The 15,371-nt window shown below is 55.7% G+C and overlaps 1 protein-coding gene across 1 annotated transcript; it reads right to left on the bottom strand.

Annotated features, from left to right (window-relative positions):
• Positions 1-3,868: 3,868 nt before the first annotated feature.
• Positions 3,869-9,566, bottom strand: KAZALD1 (Kazal type serine peptidase inhibitor domain 1). Its single transcript, XM_014883761.2, has 5 exons — positions 9,449-9,566; positions 7,396-7,996; positions 6,055-6,215; positions 4,933-5,080; positions 3,869-4,718 (listed from the first exon to the last, which is right to left on the bottom strand). The coding sequence occupies exons 2-5, from the start codon at positions 7,901-7,903 to the stop codon at positions 4,633-4,635; spliced, it is 903 nt and encodes a 300-aa protein (XP_014739247.1). The 5' UTR covers positions 7,904-7,996; positions 9,449-9,566; the 3' UTR covers positions 3,869-4,632.
• Positions 9,567-15,371: the final 5,805 nt, after the last annotated feature.

Below are 15,371 nucleotides of genomic sequence, written 5' to 3' on the forward strand. Positions count from 1 at the left end.
CACTTGATTTTATAGCATGACTTTCAACTCTAAGAGCAGAGAAAAGGTGATTGGTTTAGAGAGAAGACACCCCATTCCCAGGGCCTGGTCACGTACCAAAACAGGTGTTCTATCTTTGTTATTAATTTGTTTTTATTTTGACTAAATTATTACCTTGGGAGAAATTCTCCCTAGCCTTGAGCTGGACCAGCTTATCGGCTGGAAACAGAGCTGAACAGAGCTGAAAAGCTCCAGCCTGGAATATTTTTCAGGCTGTAATTTTCTTACTTTCTCAATATGTGTCCCACAGGGGACTGTCAAGATGGCCACGAGGGGTATTTACCCTTTTGCAGCCCTAGTTCAACACAGACACCCAAGGATTGCAGCTGAACATCTCTAGGCTCTGCCTCATCCCAGCTCTGCCTGTGGCAGCCACCCAAAGCCAGTATCAAGAGGATGCTCTGGCGATCATCCCCAGAGATAGTTCATACTCATGTCCCTTGTGAGCACCCCTCCCTGCAAGGCAGATGTTCTGCCAGGGGCAGGGAAAGGGCACGCAGCAGGCATGGATGGGTTTGAGGTGCTCCAGGGGTGCTCCACAGGCTGCCCAGCGCAGTGGCAGGGCCGGCGTGGCCGGTGGCTTTGCCAGGAGATGGCACTGTTCAACCCCTAATCACAGCCCTGGCCAAACCGGGACCCTGCCATGGAGGCAAGGATGCACCACAAGAAGCACGGCCAGCCGGTTGAGGGAGGTGATTCTGCCCCTCTACTCTGCTTTTGTGAGACCCTTCCTGAGTGCTGTGTCCAACTCTGGGGCTCTCAGCACAAGAAGAATGTGGATTTGTTGGAGCAGCTCCATGAAGATGCTCAGAGGGCTGGAGACAGGCTGAAAGAGCTGGGCATGAAGAAGAGTAGGCACAAGAAGAGAAGGCTCCAGGAACACCTTAAAGCACCTTCCAGAACCTAAAGGATCTAGAAGAGAGCTGGAGAATGACTTTTGACAAGGCCATGTAATGATAGAAAAAGGGTAAATGGCTTTAAACTGAAAGAAAATAAGTTTAGATCAAATATAAGAAAGAAATCCTTTTTTGTGAAGGTGGTGAGGAGCCAGTATAGGCTTCCCAGAGAAATTGTGGACTCCCCAACCCCAGAAATGTTCAAGACCAGGCCGGGTGAGGCCCTGAGTAACCTGGTGAAGTGGAAGGTGCCCCACCCATGGCAAGGGCATTGGAACTAAATGACCTCTAAGGTCCCTTCCAATCCAAACTATTCTATGATTCCATGTCCTCCTGCCCAGGCCCAGACAGGGGCAGGTCCCAGCACCTCCAAGGACAGGGAAGGACAGGGACAGCATGGTTTTGTTACTGGGGTGTATTTACTTGCCGGACTTGGTGAGTTTTCCCTGCAGACTGCAAAACCCTGTGCTAGGCAGCGGGTCAGAGGGTGCATCTCCAGCGTGTTTCAGGTCCAGGCAGGACAAGCCGCCCTTTCTTTGTACCCAGGCTCGCAGTGACCTCTGGTGCCCTGGGAGGTACCCACACCCTGCTCATCCCCGGCGGCCAGGAGGTGTCGGTGCTGTCTCTGGGCCAGTGGCCACGTCAACACTTCCCAGTCCAGCTCTCCCCGTCCCTGGCATCAGCCTGGCCTCTGGGCTCAGCTGATCAGGTGCTCTGGGTGCAGTCAGCTGGGCTGGCAGGAGCTGCTCAGCCCCCTCTACCCCCAGGAAGCAACCGTGACAAAGATCAGCCAACAAAGGAATTTGGTGCTGAGTGCTATTGGGGCACATCCTCTGAACCCACATGGACACCAGGTTAGGTCAAGTCCCTGGGACCCTCCAGGTGCCTGGAGCTGAAAACAAGATCTGCAGAGCCTCGAGTGCCCCCACGCTTGGGGCAGGGGCTGCAAGAAGCATCTGAGCAGCCAGCAGCAGAGGTGACCAAATGTTTTTAGAGCCAACAAATAACCTCAATTAAGCTCTGTGGCAGTGACCGATTCCAGCCATGCAGCAATATTGGCTTCTTTAATTTTTAAGTGACTGAAAATGGCAAGACTGGGAGCTGGGATGAGGAGACCCCAGCCTTCTCTGTGCCCCTGGAGCCACTCTGCTGCCCTTCACCTTGGAGGAAGTGGCTCAACTACTGGCTGAGCTCAAGCCTGCCAGTCAGACAGCCCTCTCCCACAGTGGGATCCGAGGAGTCTGGGAGACACAGCCATTGGTTTGCTTAATTTTGGCCAAGAGCTTTTGCTCAAGCTCCCCCCTCTCTGTCACCACATCCCCACTGCTCTTCCTGCCAGGCAGGAGCCAGCAGCATCCACCAGCTCCCTAAAGGGTACGAAGGTGCGAAGCAGAGGGGGGCAAGGACTGAGACCAAAATTGCCCAGGCAGGGCATTGTCCTGCAGAGCACATGGAGAGCCAGTGATGGAGTGTGGGACCCATCCAACACTCTCCAGCCAGACCGAAGCTGCATCCACACCCAGCACAATCTGGATTTGTGCCAACACAGGCAGGGAAAGCCTGGCCTTGAGGAGGGTTGGCATGGCAGCCCTGGCCAGGGGCCAGCCCTGGGCACCGGCAGGGAGCCCAGCAAGCAGCTCTTGACTGCTGAAACTCCGGGATGCTCTCGGATTTCCCCATGGCAGCCTCAGCCTGAGTGTGGCCCAGTTCCACCAGCTCATTTGTGTGCAAAACAGGAAGGGGATCAGGATGGATAAAAAAGGCCCAGCTTCTCTGGAAGCATGTTTTACACCCAAAAAGGAAGTAAAATACAAGTCAATGACACAATTCTGTCCCTGGTCCCTCCTGAACACCTGCTGACTCTGATCATGCCAGGAGGATTCTGTTACACTCTTAGATGGAAGGAGCATTGAGGCATCAATGGCTTTTACATTTCTCAGGCTGAGAAGGGGTTTTCTGTCAGAAAGGGTAGACACTGCAGCAGGCAGGGCAGCAGTGCCCCATCAAGCTGTGATGCAGGGGGCCAGGACTGGCCCAGCCTCACCGTCTGCAGGAATTTTGCTCTATTGCCAATTCCAGACAAATCCCTTTTATTTGCTTGTTCAGGTTTCAGTGCCATAATTGTGTCATCTGAGCCAGCTCTCAAGAGAAAAAGGAAGAAAAGAAAAGAAAAAAACATGTGAAGGGGAGTAGCACGGGACCCGAGCCACCAGCCTTATTGCATCCTGCCTGCTCCTGGTCTGGCCAATTCCTTCCTCACGGGGTCTGGCTCCCTGCCGCAGCTCTGGACCTCCCTGGAGCTGGGACTGACTAAGTGGGAGTGGTTTGATCCATATGGAGGTTTTGAGCACCAGAAGTCCTGTAAATGCTGCTGCTTTGGGGGGAAAAGCACCCCTTGAATGTGAGCTCAGCCCCAGAATGCCCATAGGAAGGGTCCTGACAGCCCTCTCTGGGCAATGAGCAGCACAGTGCAGCTCTGACCTTCCTTCCTGGGCTCCCCCTACACGAAAGTTTGCTCCAAATCACAAGCTGTGGGAGGTAGGTGGGATTTTGTTTTTCATATATAACGTTTCCTTTACTTCACGAACTAAGCACAGAGCTGCTCCACACTTGACAGGGCTGTGGTCGCCTGGGTTGAGACCCCAGTGTCACAGAACTTAGGACCCCAAGATGAAAATGGGAAGCAGTGTGATGGGATTCAAATGTACAGTGATTTTAGTCAGTGCATCACCACTGCACAGGAGATTGTCTGCTGGGCACCCCCAATTCCAGGTGGGGTGGGAAGGGCAGGACCCACACCAGAACCAGCTGTGAGCACTGGGGTAGGCAGGAGAGATCCTCAACTCAATCACCCCACAATTGACAAGGTAGCATTCACAATGTTTGCACCCTTCCTCACCCCGTCTTTGTGAATGCAGGACAGTCAGCTGGCCTTGGCTTTGACCTACGTGTGTATTTTAAATAACATCAACAAAATTACAAAGGAAAGCATGAAGTCAGTTAAAGGCATGGAAGGGAAAACATGAAGTCAGTCAAACAAAGGTCAAAGTATTTCTGACCACAAGAATGGTTCATCTGGAGAAAAGACAGCACTGAAAACCACAAGTGCCTGGTTTCCTCAAATCACTACTTTTCTGGTTAAAAGCAAAACAGAAGAGAAGGGTGTTTTGGCAGCAGGTTCCTCAGGTTCTGGGTAGAAGCTGGGATGTCTCTGTGTTTGGGGATACAGAGCAGACATGGGGGTGACACACTGGTTATCACAGTGAGGTCCTAGCTCTCTGCTCCAGCTTCCCCAAAAATTATTCATACAGGACATAATGCCCCTGCCCTGGCCTCACTCTCCCGAAGTGGGCTGCCTCCCTCCCCAGCACCAAGTCCTCATCACAGACAGCACAGCTGTCCTCGCAGTGTCCTACCTGCCATTGTGTGTCCACTCAGTGCCAGAGGACAGATCCACCCTGCTCCAGGCAGAGCTGCTCCTGGTCCCAGCCCTGGCACCAACCAGCCAGTATCCCATCCCCCAGCACCCCAAAAGGAAGTGTCACCCTGTCCCCCACCCCAAAAAACAGGCTTCTGTGCCAGGATTATTCAGAGGAGTTTTGGGCTTGAGGGTGCTTGCTCCAGAGATGTCCCCGAGCCCCAGGGAAAGGCTGCTATGGGCAAGGTGATCTCTGCAGCTGGACAGGCCATCTCTGGGCTAGTAGTAGTCCTCATCACTCTCCCCGTAGTCCTCAGGTTTCATGCGGGGCTTCAGCAGAGAGAAGTCTGTCAGGTTGAGTTGGTCTGAAATGGCAGCATGGGGACAATGTGACATGGCCACCCTGCTGTGCCTGTTCCCTTCCCCAGCAGGACGAAAGCCAAACCATGCACAGCAGCTTTCTGGGGCATCCCCAGCACATCCCTATGCTCCAGCATCTCCTGCCATACCGGTGCACTGTGCCCAAACATCCCCTCCCGTGTCCCCACGAGAGCATGGGGATTAGGACACGGTGCTCACCTGGTGTGAAGACAGTCAGGCTGGCCAAGGCCACCACCTCCCCAACCCTGTTCCTGGCGAAGCAGCGGTACGTGCCCTCATCCGTCACCCGCACACCCTGGATCTGCAGCCAGCCTGTCACTTCATATTTCTGGGGGCCACCTCTGAACTGCAAGAAGAGGGGATTTCTGTCAGCACTTGTGGCAGAAGGAAGGGGCAGTCTGTGCCACAGAGTCCCGGGTCCCCTGTTTCAGCAGGCAGCGAGGTCCCAGGATTGCTCTGGCAGCAACCATGCTATTTTCTGTTTATCCCCAGGAATAAATAAGTTTTCCTGATCCAGCTGGGCTGCAGATGTGTTTGCAGGCTACTATTATGGTGTGGTGGCCAGGGGTGGAGGATACTAGAGTTTCCTCCAGCCAGGCAGGGTAGTCCTGCTTGGGGTGAAGATCCTCAGTCAGACCCTGCAATAAGCTACAGGGAGGCTTGAAGGACAGAAAGATGGAAGGGGGCCATGGTGCCAGGTTCCACCTGCTCCTCTGGCTCCCTCCATCAATTCCACCACAGTTTCTTCCCCATTGGTGCCTGGCTGAGGTGCATGACCCCTTTGCCTCTGCCCACACCCTCTAATAGCTAGGTACACCCAGCTGGGTGCTATATTTGGGGCTGGCCACAGGCAGAATGCTGACCACTGGGCCTGCCAGTTCTGGGAGGGAAGTTCTACTGATGGGAAAAAAGGGCAGGAACTGCCTGAGTGTGCTGGTAGGACCAGAAGATAGCCCAGGCTGTAGGGCACTCAGGAGGTCTTCTTTCTAACCTTGCCAGTGGGACTGCAAGTGAACCCAGCACACACAGCAAACTAAAAGCAGACAAGTGGGAAACTCTCTGCCACAGGACTCTATGAATAAGTTCAAAAATTACTAGAGGACATCACAGAAGAGAGCTATGCTGATGGCTCCTACCATGAGAAACCAGCCCTGACTCAATCAGTCCTTATGCTATACAGCCACTAGTCACCCCTTCTCATTCCCAGACAGCCAGGCTTGGCCATTCCCAGAGTATGACCACTCTCGGGTCTGCCCATGAGCTCTGAGAAGCACTGGGTCACCCTGGGGTCATCTTCAATGCCCTGGGCACACTGCTCACCTGGACAGAGATGTGGGGGTCATCTCCAGGCAGCAGCATCTCTGTGCCATCCTTCCTCCACTCAATGGATGCCATGGGGTAGGCGAAGACCTCGCAGCCGAAGATGACATCCTGCCCAGTGATGTTCCATGTGTCATAGGGAGGAGAGGTGATCTGAGGTTCTGGGGAGGGGGGTAGAGGAGAGCAGGGTGGGCTCAGAAGAGATCCCACCCTTGGCAGGTGGCCAAGGTCTGGTCTCTGGAGCGGCAGCATTTCATTCACATAGAGATGCTGGGACCCTTCCCATGTCTATCTCCTCTCCCTCCCAAGGCAGACCCTCACCTTTCCCAAGGACATGGTCCCTCCTCACAGCTGGGACTGGAGCTCCCTCCCCAGCCCCCCAGTCCATGGAGGGTTGCCATCCCTGCTGGCCTCAGTTTCCCCGCCTGTGCAATGGTGCTCAAGTGACACACAGCAGGAAGAGTGCAATGACAGCAGTGTTACAAAACAAAGCTCTCCTGAGTAATCAGAGCATGCTCCTCCTGTAGGAGAAAGGCCAAGGGGCGCTCATCCAGCCTGAGGCTGGTGAGGATGAATGAGGTAGTTGAGCTTTCAGCCAAATGAGGCCTCTGCTCTGACACAGGGCTCATGCCAGCAATGAAGGGAGTCAGCAGGTCCTTATTTCCTGGTTGGAGCCAATAGCTCCAGGTTCCACATCCCCTCCCTGGAGGGATAGAGTGAGGACCACCCTTCTTAACCACACCTGCTCCATGATCTGGCCCATAGCAGAGTTCAAGGGAAGATTTCAACCTCTAAATATACCTGGGAAAACACTCAAGAACATGATGATCTGCAGAAAATACGGTCAACCTTGACACCTCTCAGGCTGTGGTGACAGCACTGGGTGACCTGTGCCAGACTGGGCAGGAAGGGGAATGGCCTTCCTGCTAGACTGTCCCCTCTCAGCCCCTACTTAAGTTTTAAATGGGAGATGGAAATCACACGGCCAAGCCAAATCAACCCTGGTTTCTATTTGCAGGAGGCAGGCACATGTCTCAGGAGCAAGAGGCCAGTGTGAATCCAGCCCTGCCGCCAAGAATTTGCTAACAATTCCCTGGAACTTCCCCATCTGCTCCAGCAGGATTTTTTGCTTCCCATAAACTCCACTCCCTCTTGGCAAAGCTGCTCCCAGATTTCTCCAAGCACTGGATCTGCAAGGGGCTCCCCCAGAGCAGCAGGGTGGGGGGACTAGTGGGAGCATGGAGCCCCCAGTGCAGTCCCATCCCTGTGGTTTTGCTGCCAGGTGAAACAGTTAATCCAGACCCCCTTTCTTGTCTCTTCCCACAGCCCCAGGGCCACTACCTGACTCGCAGGGACCTTCGTGGGCCACAGTGAGGTTGGCATCAGGGTGGGCATGGGCAGCCTCCAGGAACCTGCAGATCTGGGCGTAGGTTTTGCCATCAGAGCCGCAGAGGGCCAGGTGGGAGAGGCAGGCGCACTGGGGCTCGGGCACCTCTCCGTGACGCAAATCCCCGGCATCCAACCGGCACTCCAGGTGCTCCCCACACTTGCCGTAGAAATGGTTGGTGTTGTCCAGGTCACAGATCTGTCCCTCCAGGTTGGCACATTCCCAGCAACAGTCACAGGCATCCCGCACTGTGCCAGCCAGGCACCCGCGTGGCATCGGGCACTCCTCTGGCTGGCACTCCGTGCAGCCCTCCCCTTCCTCCAGCAGCCGCTGCCAGCCCCGCTGGAGGTAGTCAGAGGTGCTGGGAAAAGCCTGGCCCAGCTGGAGCAAAGCCCAGTGCAAGGAAAGCAAGGAAAGCACAAGGCAAGAGATGCTGAAGGGCTTGGCTTCAGACATCCTCATGGCAGCTCCTCTATCCCAATCCCGCTGTCACTTGGATGGGGATTTCTGGCACTGCTCTGGTCTCCCTGTCTAGATCTGAGGAGCCATCCTGGCCTGTGAGGAGGGAGAAAGTGTTACTGGTGCAGGAAGTGTCTCCCACTCCTTCGTCCCTTGGCTGGCTTGCTCTGAGCAGCCGCACTGCTAGATGTGCAGGGGAGGTTTGGTCCAACCCCTCTCACCCCCAGCCCTGCAGTTAGAGCCTTTGCACCCTGGAGCTCCCCAACCAGCTCCTGCCCTGAGACGCTGAACATCTTCTGGAGAGATAGTGCTGTTGACCCCAGCCCATCAAGTTTCATCCTTGATCTCTTGGCAGCCCAGCATGCAAAGTCCAGCCTTTTCTGACCCTAGCATAGCTTGGGAAGCCATAAGGGCGGCAGAGCACTGGACGGGCTCTTCTACACCATGGTTCAGCTCATACCCTGCTTCTGGTCTCCTGTCAGAAAGTTGCTCTCAAGCCCCTTTCCTTTCCCCATTGCTTTGCAAGAGTCACAAACCCTTTTCTTTCCTCCCTCACCATCCACAGAAGCATAGAAGTGGCTGATCCTGCAGACAAGGGGCTCTTTCTGTGCTGAAGGCAGCTAAGCCAGGAAGATGCTCCCAGTCATGCCTGGCTTTTGTTCTCCTTCCCTCCCTGTGCTATAACCCCTCTTTTTAAGCATCACCTACTCGATCAGGGGAAAAAATGTCCACTCCCCAGAAGACTTTGTGACCTCCTCAGTTATCACACAGGCAACTGAGGCTGAGCATGGAGAAGCTCAGTGCACAGGTGAGCAACCACTGGACTGACAGCAGACCCAGTGTGGTCAGCCTGTACCAGCACAGTGGGGTCCCCGCCCTTAAACCCCAAGCCTGCATTACCCACTTCGGGTAAGAAGAAGCTGATCTACTCTGGACTTCCCATCTCTCCCAGGGGCCAAAACGTGGTATCTCAGAGCCTGACAGAGAGGGTGACAATGAACCAAATCCCTTTGCTAACATCCCTCCCTGCCCCCTGTTATATCCTGGCAGCTTTCTCTGAGATGGAGTGAAATTATGGTCCTCCGCCCCAAGGCGAGAGGGGCTGGGGAGGGGACCTAGGCAGACAAACTGTCCCCTCCCCTCCCACTGGGAACAGCGCCGAAGGGCAAGCTGCAGTACCCCCAGCTACGGCCCCCACCCTCGGTGCTAACACAGCCCAGAGCTGGGGTGAGGATGGCCCGGACAGTGGGTTACACATATGCATCCCTCGGATAACAAACCGTGAAGATTTGACCCTTTTACCAGAGGCCACCACGCACCCCAGGGGTGGAAAGGGCAGAGGGTCCCAGTGCCGGAGCCCCCCTCCCGCCCACCCTACCCCAGGTTGTACGGAGTAAGGCTCCATCCCCCGATGGATGTGGGGGGCCAGAGAAAGGGTGCAGGGAGTTGCAAAGTTGGTGTCTGGCTCCTCACATCTGGGGTGCAGGAAGAGTGCACGATGTCCCTTGGGGTCCCCCAGGAGCCACCCCGCCATAAGCCGCCACTTACCGGAGCCACCGGAGCCGCCGGTGCCGGAGGCCGGGGGTGCGCAGTGGCCGTGGCGGCGGGGCTGCTGGCCCCCAGGGCTGCTGGCCCCTGGCCGCTCCAGCACCGCCGTGATGTCAGCGAAACGTGAATCCCCCCGCCCCTCTCCGGGCCCGCAGCCCGTCCCTGGACCGGGACACGGGCTGGCTGGCACCCCTTCCCTGCCGGGGTCCCGCCACGCACCGCACTCCAGCCACGGGCTCTGCCGCTCCGGCTCCCTGGCACCAGCACCTCCCCGCTGGAATCACCTCCCTGTGTGCCGGACCTGGGCTAATGCTCCGCCCCATCCATGGGGCAGGAAGGGACTGGGGTCCCCTCCTTTGCAATCCAACTTGGCAGTAGTCCTTGGGGACAAGTGAGTGGGAGAGGTGGGCATGGTTAAGGAAGTGGTCAAAAGTATTTCTCAACCTGTAATTTGGTTGGGAAACATAGACTGAAAAGTTCAGCAGCTACTGTAAGTAAATGGGAGGATAACTCCCAGAGGATGTCTGCACTCACCCCACACCAGGAGCCACGTTTGAAGGGGATATTGGGGTGTAAACCACAGCGTTCCCTTGGCTGGAGTGCAGCTATTGGGAGCAATGGTGGGGCAGCAGTGCAAAACCCATGTGCAGGGGGCTGAGGCTCCAGACCTCCCCTGCAAGCTGCCTTGCTACTCCCTGCCTCAGTTTCCCTCTGGAATTGGCTCTGAGGAGTGGGGAGCCAGCATGCCTTTACAGCACAAACACACCGTGAATTTGCATCTTGCTCCACATGCAGTTCCAGGGGATCACACAGCCCACTCCTCTCCAGGCAAGGAATTTGTGGGATTTAGTTCCCCTATGAAGCTCAAGCAAATCAGGACCCCTCTAAGGATCTGGTTTCCTTCACCATGCTGCAAAAATCTGCTTTTGCTTTCCAACACCGTCCTGCAAATTCGTTCCGGGTTCCGGGGCTTTTGCTTGGTCACGTTGTGAATCCAGCCATGTCTAACGACGGAAAATGCAGGAGGCTTCAGCCCCCTTAAATCTGTCTCTGCCGGCCAAACTCCCCTCTCCAGCCCCCTGCTGCAGAGTGGGGTTTCCTGCCAGCTCTGCCTTCAGCTTCACATCCCACTCCCCCTCTGTGGCCCCCAGCCCCTTGCCTCAGGGCTGCCTTCCCCCCTGGCTCCCCTTGTCCAGCCTATTGAGTTCAGTCCCCACATGCCACAAGTTTTCAAGTCCAGCATCCACTAGCTGCTGAGCAGCTGGGGCTGCAGCTGTTTTGGGAGCAGGGAAAAATCAGGAAGGGCTGAGGTTTTCCAACACACAGCCCCAGAGCTGGGTCAGAGCCTGAGCAAAGACGAGACGGATTGTAGATGGCCCAGAAAGGAGCGCTGAGCCTCCTAGGCTATCCCTGCTGTACCACCCTTCCCGCTTTGGGATGAAGGACTGCCTGCATATTCAGGCATTCCTGCACCAAACACACCCTCACTTGTCCCTGCGCCACACGGGGAGCAAAGCAGTGAAGCAAGTCAATGCCACCTCCTGCTCACAAAGCTCCTGGCCAACACAGAAGAGAGCCAGCACTTAAATCCCAGGCACTGCTAAAAACTGACCATCAGTGTTTCAGATTGTGTCTCTTGCCCTTGCCAAAGGGGAACAGGCCCCATTGCTCCTGTCCTTTCCCATACGTGGTTTTTTCTCCCATGTGCCATTGCCCGAACATTTGGTGTGTATTGTCTTCACGAGATTATCATGACCTCTGGGTGGCTGAATTCACCCGAGCACCACTGCAGCATCAGCCACTAACATGGGAGAACCCCTGGCCAAAGCTGAAATCCAAACACAGATCTGAGCAGGAGCAACTCCTGTTCTGGAGCAACACAACCCAGCCTCAGAAAGCTAAGGGCAGCTTAGCTCAGCTCAACAAGATGGAGCTCAAACATGGCAGCTAATTAAACCTCCTGCTTAATGAGGCTGTTGAATGTGTTAATAAACAGTAGCAGCTATGAATAAGGGGTGGAAGATCTAACCTGTGCTTAACAAGGAGTTCTGCTCAATCACACCTGAAATCAATCAACACAGCTGCTGCTGCAAATGGGGTTTATGGCTTATATTGCTTGACAACTCTGTGGGCAAAAGAGTGATCACAGCCCTGCATGGCCTGGCACTTGGGTAAATTGCATTCCTGGCTCCCTACCAGTGCTATTTCTCCTTTTTCCTCACTTTTCCTGAGCCCAGTGAAGCTCCTGCAACTGGGCTTTGAAGGCTCAGCCTAAAGCACCAAAGCCTCCTCCTCTCTTCCTGGGGGATTGCTCCTCATCACTGTTTTTTCATCTTGTGATGGTCCCATAGAAGCCAGGAGTCCATGGGTGCTCCTGGCAGGCCCACATCCTTGTCATCCCTCTAGAGCTCTGCCATCAGAATGAAACACATCACATCCAGTCAGGGGTAGCACACTGGTCCTGGTCCTCCTGATCCCCCAGACACCCCATAGTAATCTGGGGTTTATGGCAGACGAGGCCAGGGGAAAAATATACTCTGGAAAAAAAGGCCTGGGCCAAGTGACTCAATGTACGTCATGTCAGGCAGGGCTGGCGAGCAGCATTGGGGCTGGGCTGGTGGGGTTGAGAATGTGGGTTATGTCACAGCAGAAGCAAATGTCACCAGAGATCCTGGAACAGAATGCTGCCAGCACACTGCCTAGGACTGTGAGAGTTTCATTTTGAGAATAAGTCCTATCTCTCTCATTTCACATCAAATACACTCTGTTTCCTGCTGTCCGACAGCCTGAAACAGCCCAGTTCTGGCCAGCCCGCACCAAGGCTGAGTGGTTCTTGAGAGGTGCTAGCCACATTCCAGGGTTCCACTGTGGGGACAAGGCATGGGCAGCAGGCAGGTCCCCCCGCCTGCGTGCCAGGTCGGACCGCTCTAGGAAGCAGCCAGGCTCAGGTTTCTCCAGGCTTTTCCAGACCAAATTCCTCTGAAGAACCAACCCGTCAGCAAATTCTTGGGGAAGCGGTTGCAGCTGTGTGCAGGGTCTGCCGGCCCCGAGGTGCGATGGCTGAATGGTAAAGGATGTCCCGGTGCTGAGTCTGCCCGGGGTTCCCGGCGAGAGTCCCGGCTCAGTTCCATCCCAGCAGCACTCATGCCGTTTCCTGAGGTTTTTCCACCAGCCCCATCCAAGCGCAAGTCTAATAACCCGGGGGCAGGAACCGAAAAGACGGCGGGGGCTGCATTCCCGGGATGTCCCCGCTCTGGCACGATCGTGCCAACTTTAACACTGCGGTGAGAGCACGGTGAGGGTTCCGGCTGCCCGTGACCCGCCCGGCTCCTCCCACACCCCGGCCCCGCAGCACACGGGAGTCCCTGCGGGTCCCCCCGGCACAGCGGTGCTGGTGGCGCTGCGGGCAGGCGGCTGCGGGGTCTCTGCTGCCACCTCCAGGGCACTGCTGGCCACGTCCCCGGCCTCTTGAGGTGACACTGAACCTTTCAGAACCTGGAGTAACGCATGGACACCTCAGACCCACCACCCTTATATTCCTGCACTCTAAAAGCCCCACTATCAGCCGAGCCTGGAGTCCTCACCGCAGTGTAGAGTCCTGAGGGGCTTGGGCACACCGTCCTGTGATGGTGGGATCATCTGTTCAGCCTGCCCGAGTGCTCGGGGCTGAACGGCCCCTCCAGACGGGGTGGGTGCCCCAGAGGGTGCTACCAGCTCAGTGGCACCGCGCCCGCTGTCGCCTTTGTCACTCCCCCTTTCCCCAGCCTCCAGCAGGGCTGGGACGCAGCCAGGGAAGGTGACCCGCTGCCAGCACCCCGGCACCTCCTGCCACTGGGGATGAGCACTGGGGGGGGGAGCCTGCCCACTCCCCCCTGCAAGAGGCTGCCCATTTCCAGGCGTCATTAAAGAGCAATTAGCTGGAAATTAAGCTGAGAACAAGTATTGATTAGCTCATTAAGGCTGGGGGAGCCGGCTGAGGCAGTAGGAATTGTTGCTGCTCGCCCTCATTATGGGCAAGGTTAAAGCATGTGGTCGGGCAGCTCATTAAAAATGCCAGGGACCAATCGATGTCCCCAGCCCAGCACAGGACCCCCAGCACCCCTGGGAACATCCAGCTGCTGTCTTTCTGGGACTGGCCCTTGACCTCTGTGATGAGCCAGCTCGGGAAGGGACTGAGTATCCTTGCTCCCCTACATCCACTGCTGCATCCTGGGCCCCCCTGCAGAGGCAGCAGTGTCCCTTTTGGGCTTGTCAACCACCCCAAAACTCACTGGTCAAGTGAGATTTCTCTCCCTCAATCAGGGGAATCCACGGGGAGAGGTTCTCCCTAGTGCAGTGGAGTGGCTGAGTCTGCACTGCTGCTGGCTCCAGGAGAGAACTGGCACCGTGGCTGGTTTGGATGGCAGCACCCCAGACCTGCAACGCTCCAGAACTGAGGTTTTCATGTCCCTGCCTAGTAGTGCCAGCTTGTGCAGGTATGGGACAGACCAAAGGGGATCTCAGGGATGGAACGAAAGCATGTAACAGATGAAAGACACTCAGTGGCTTTGTGTGGCTGAGTATCCCAGCCTCACAGCTCTTGGGGGGCTCTTGGGGTGATCCCAGACTCAGCACGGCCAGACCCATTTAGTCAGACCCAGCCACCCCGAGCACCTGTGTCTCTGTCCCATGTCCCTCCCATTCCCATCTCTGCCTCCTGTAACCACCAGCAGCTCAGGGCCAGCTCCCAGATGAAACACACAAGGAGGGTGCCCCTGCAAAGCCGGGTGGTGTGTGTGGGAGGAGGCAGGTGTCATCATTATTTTTGTTTTCTTTATACTGCTCTGGAAATATATTGTATTCTCAGATAATCCCGTTCAATTACACCACAATAAAACACATAATAAAAACGTAATTCATTTTTCCTGAGCACTCCATCTCCCTGTGTCTTGGCAAGCTATTAAAAATTTGTCTTCATTTTTCTGGCAAGAGCCTTGTACCTTTTCATCTTTAATTTATGAGAGCAGAATAGCTACTGACAAGCCCTTATTGCACGGCGAGGGGCTGCATTATTTATAAGCCGCCAATGGCTGGCTCAGGGGAGATATTTGCAATATTCCAGGGCTGGGAGAAGGAGGGGGACAGATCCCTGATGTGCCTGTCCCAATCCACTCACTCCCCCATGCTAGACGAGTGCTGGGTGCAGGTGTTCTCCTGGCTGCCCCTCGAGGGGAGCAGCTCAAGCTTGGCCTCCGCCAGCCCCTGCCAGCTGTGGTACAGGGTGGCTTTGGACTGCCTGGCCCTTATCTCGTCACTGCTGTATCTGCCCATCTTGGCCTTTGCAGTGGTCTCGCTCCTCTGTCCTTCAGCATGAGACACCTTAGAGCACGGTTGTCTCCATCCGTCCTCTCCCTGGCTGGACACCCATCGCTCCTTCTGACTGCTCTGGTTGGACAGAAAGCTGAGGGGGAGGCAGCCGCTGCCTGCAGGCTTGCCAGGGTCCTATGACAGCAGCGATGTGCTCTCCAGTGTGCTCTCTGATAGCTGTGGGAGCATAGCTCTGATAGCACAGAAAGTGGGATAAAAATAGTCCTGCAGGGAAGGCACAGGAGCAGGGCCGGGATTGTCCTGTGAGCAGGCTGCAAGAGGGGGTGTGAGTATGGGCAGAGCCAGGGTGATGTTCTGGCCTCTCCAAACCAGCAGCATCCAGGGCAGCAGCTTAGCAAAGCTCTCTGCACAGCAGCGAGGTCCAAAGCTGACTGTACTAAAAAAAGCCCTCCTGACAGCTGGATAAGCTTAAACACATGCCAGGCCAGCCAGAGCTGCTGCAAAGGCAGCAGGCTGGAAAGCAGGGAGCAGAACCCAGGCCCGGGGGTGCAGAGGCACCCCAAAAGCCAGCCTACCCCTCTCTCCTGCTCCCATCCTTACCTTAATAGCGTATTTT

The sequence above is a fragment of the Sturnus vulgaris genome, chromosome 8 (genome assembly GCF_052056855.1).
Source record: "Sturnus vulgaris isolate bStuVul1 chromosome 8, bStuVul1.hap1, whole genome shotgun sequence".
Classification (NCBI taxonomy): domain Eukaryota; kingdom Metazoa; phylum Chordata; class Aves; order Passeriformes; family Sturnidae; genus Sturnus; species Sturnus vulgaris.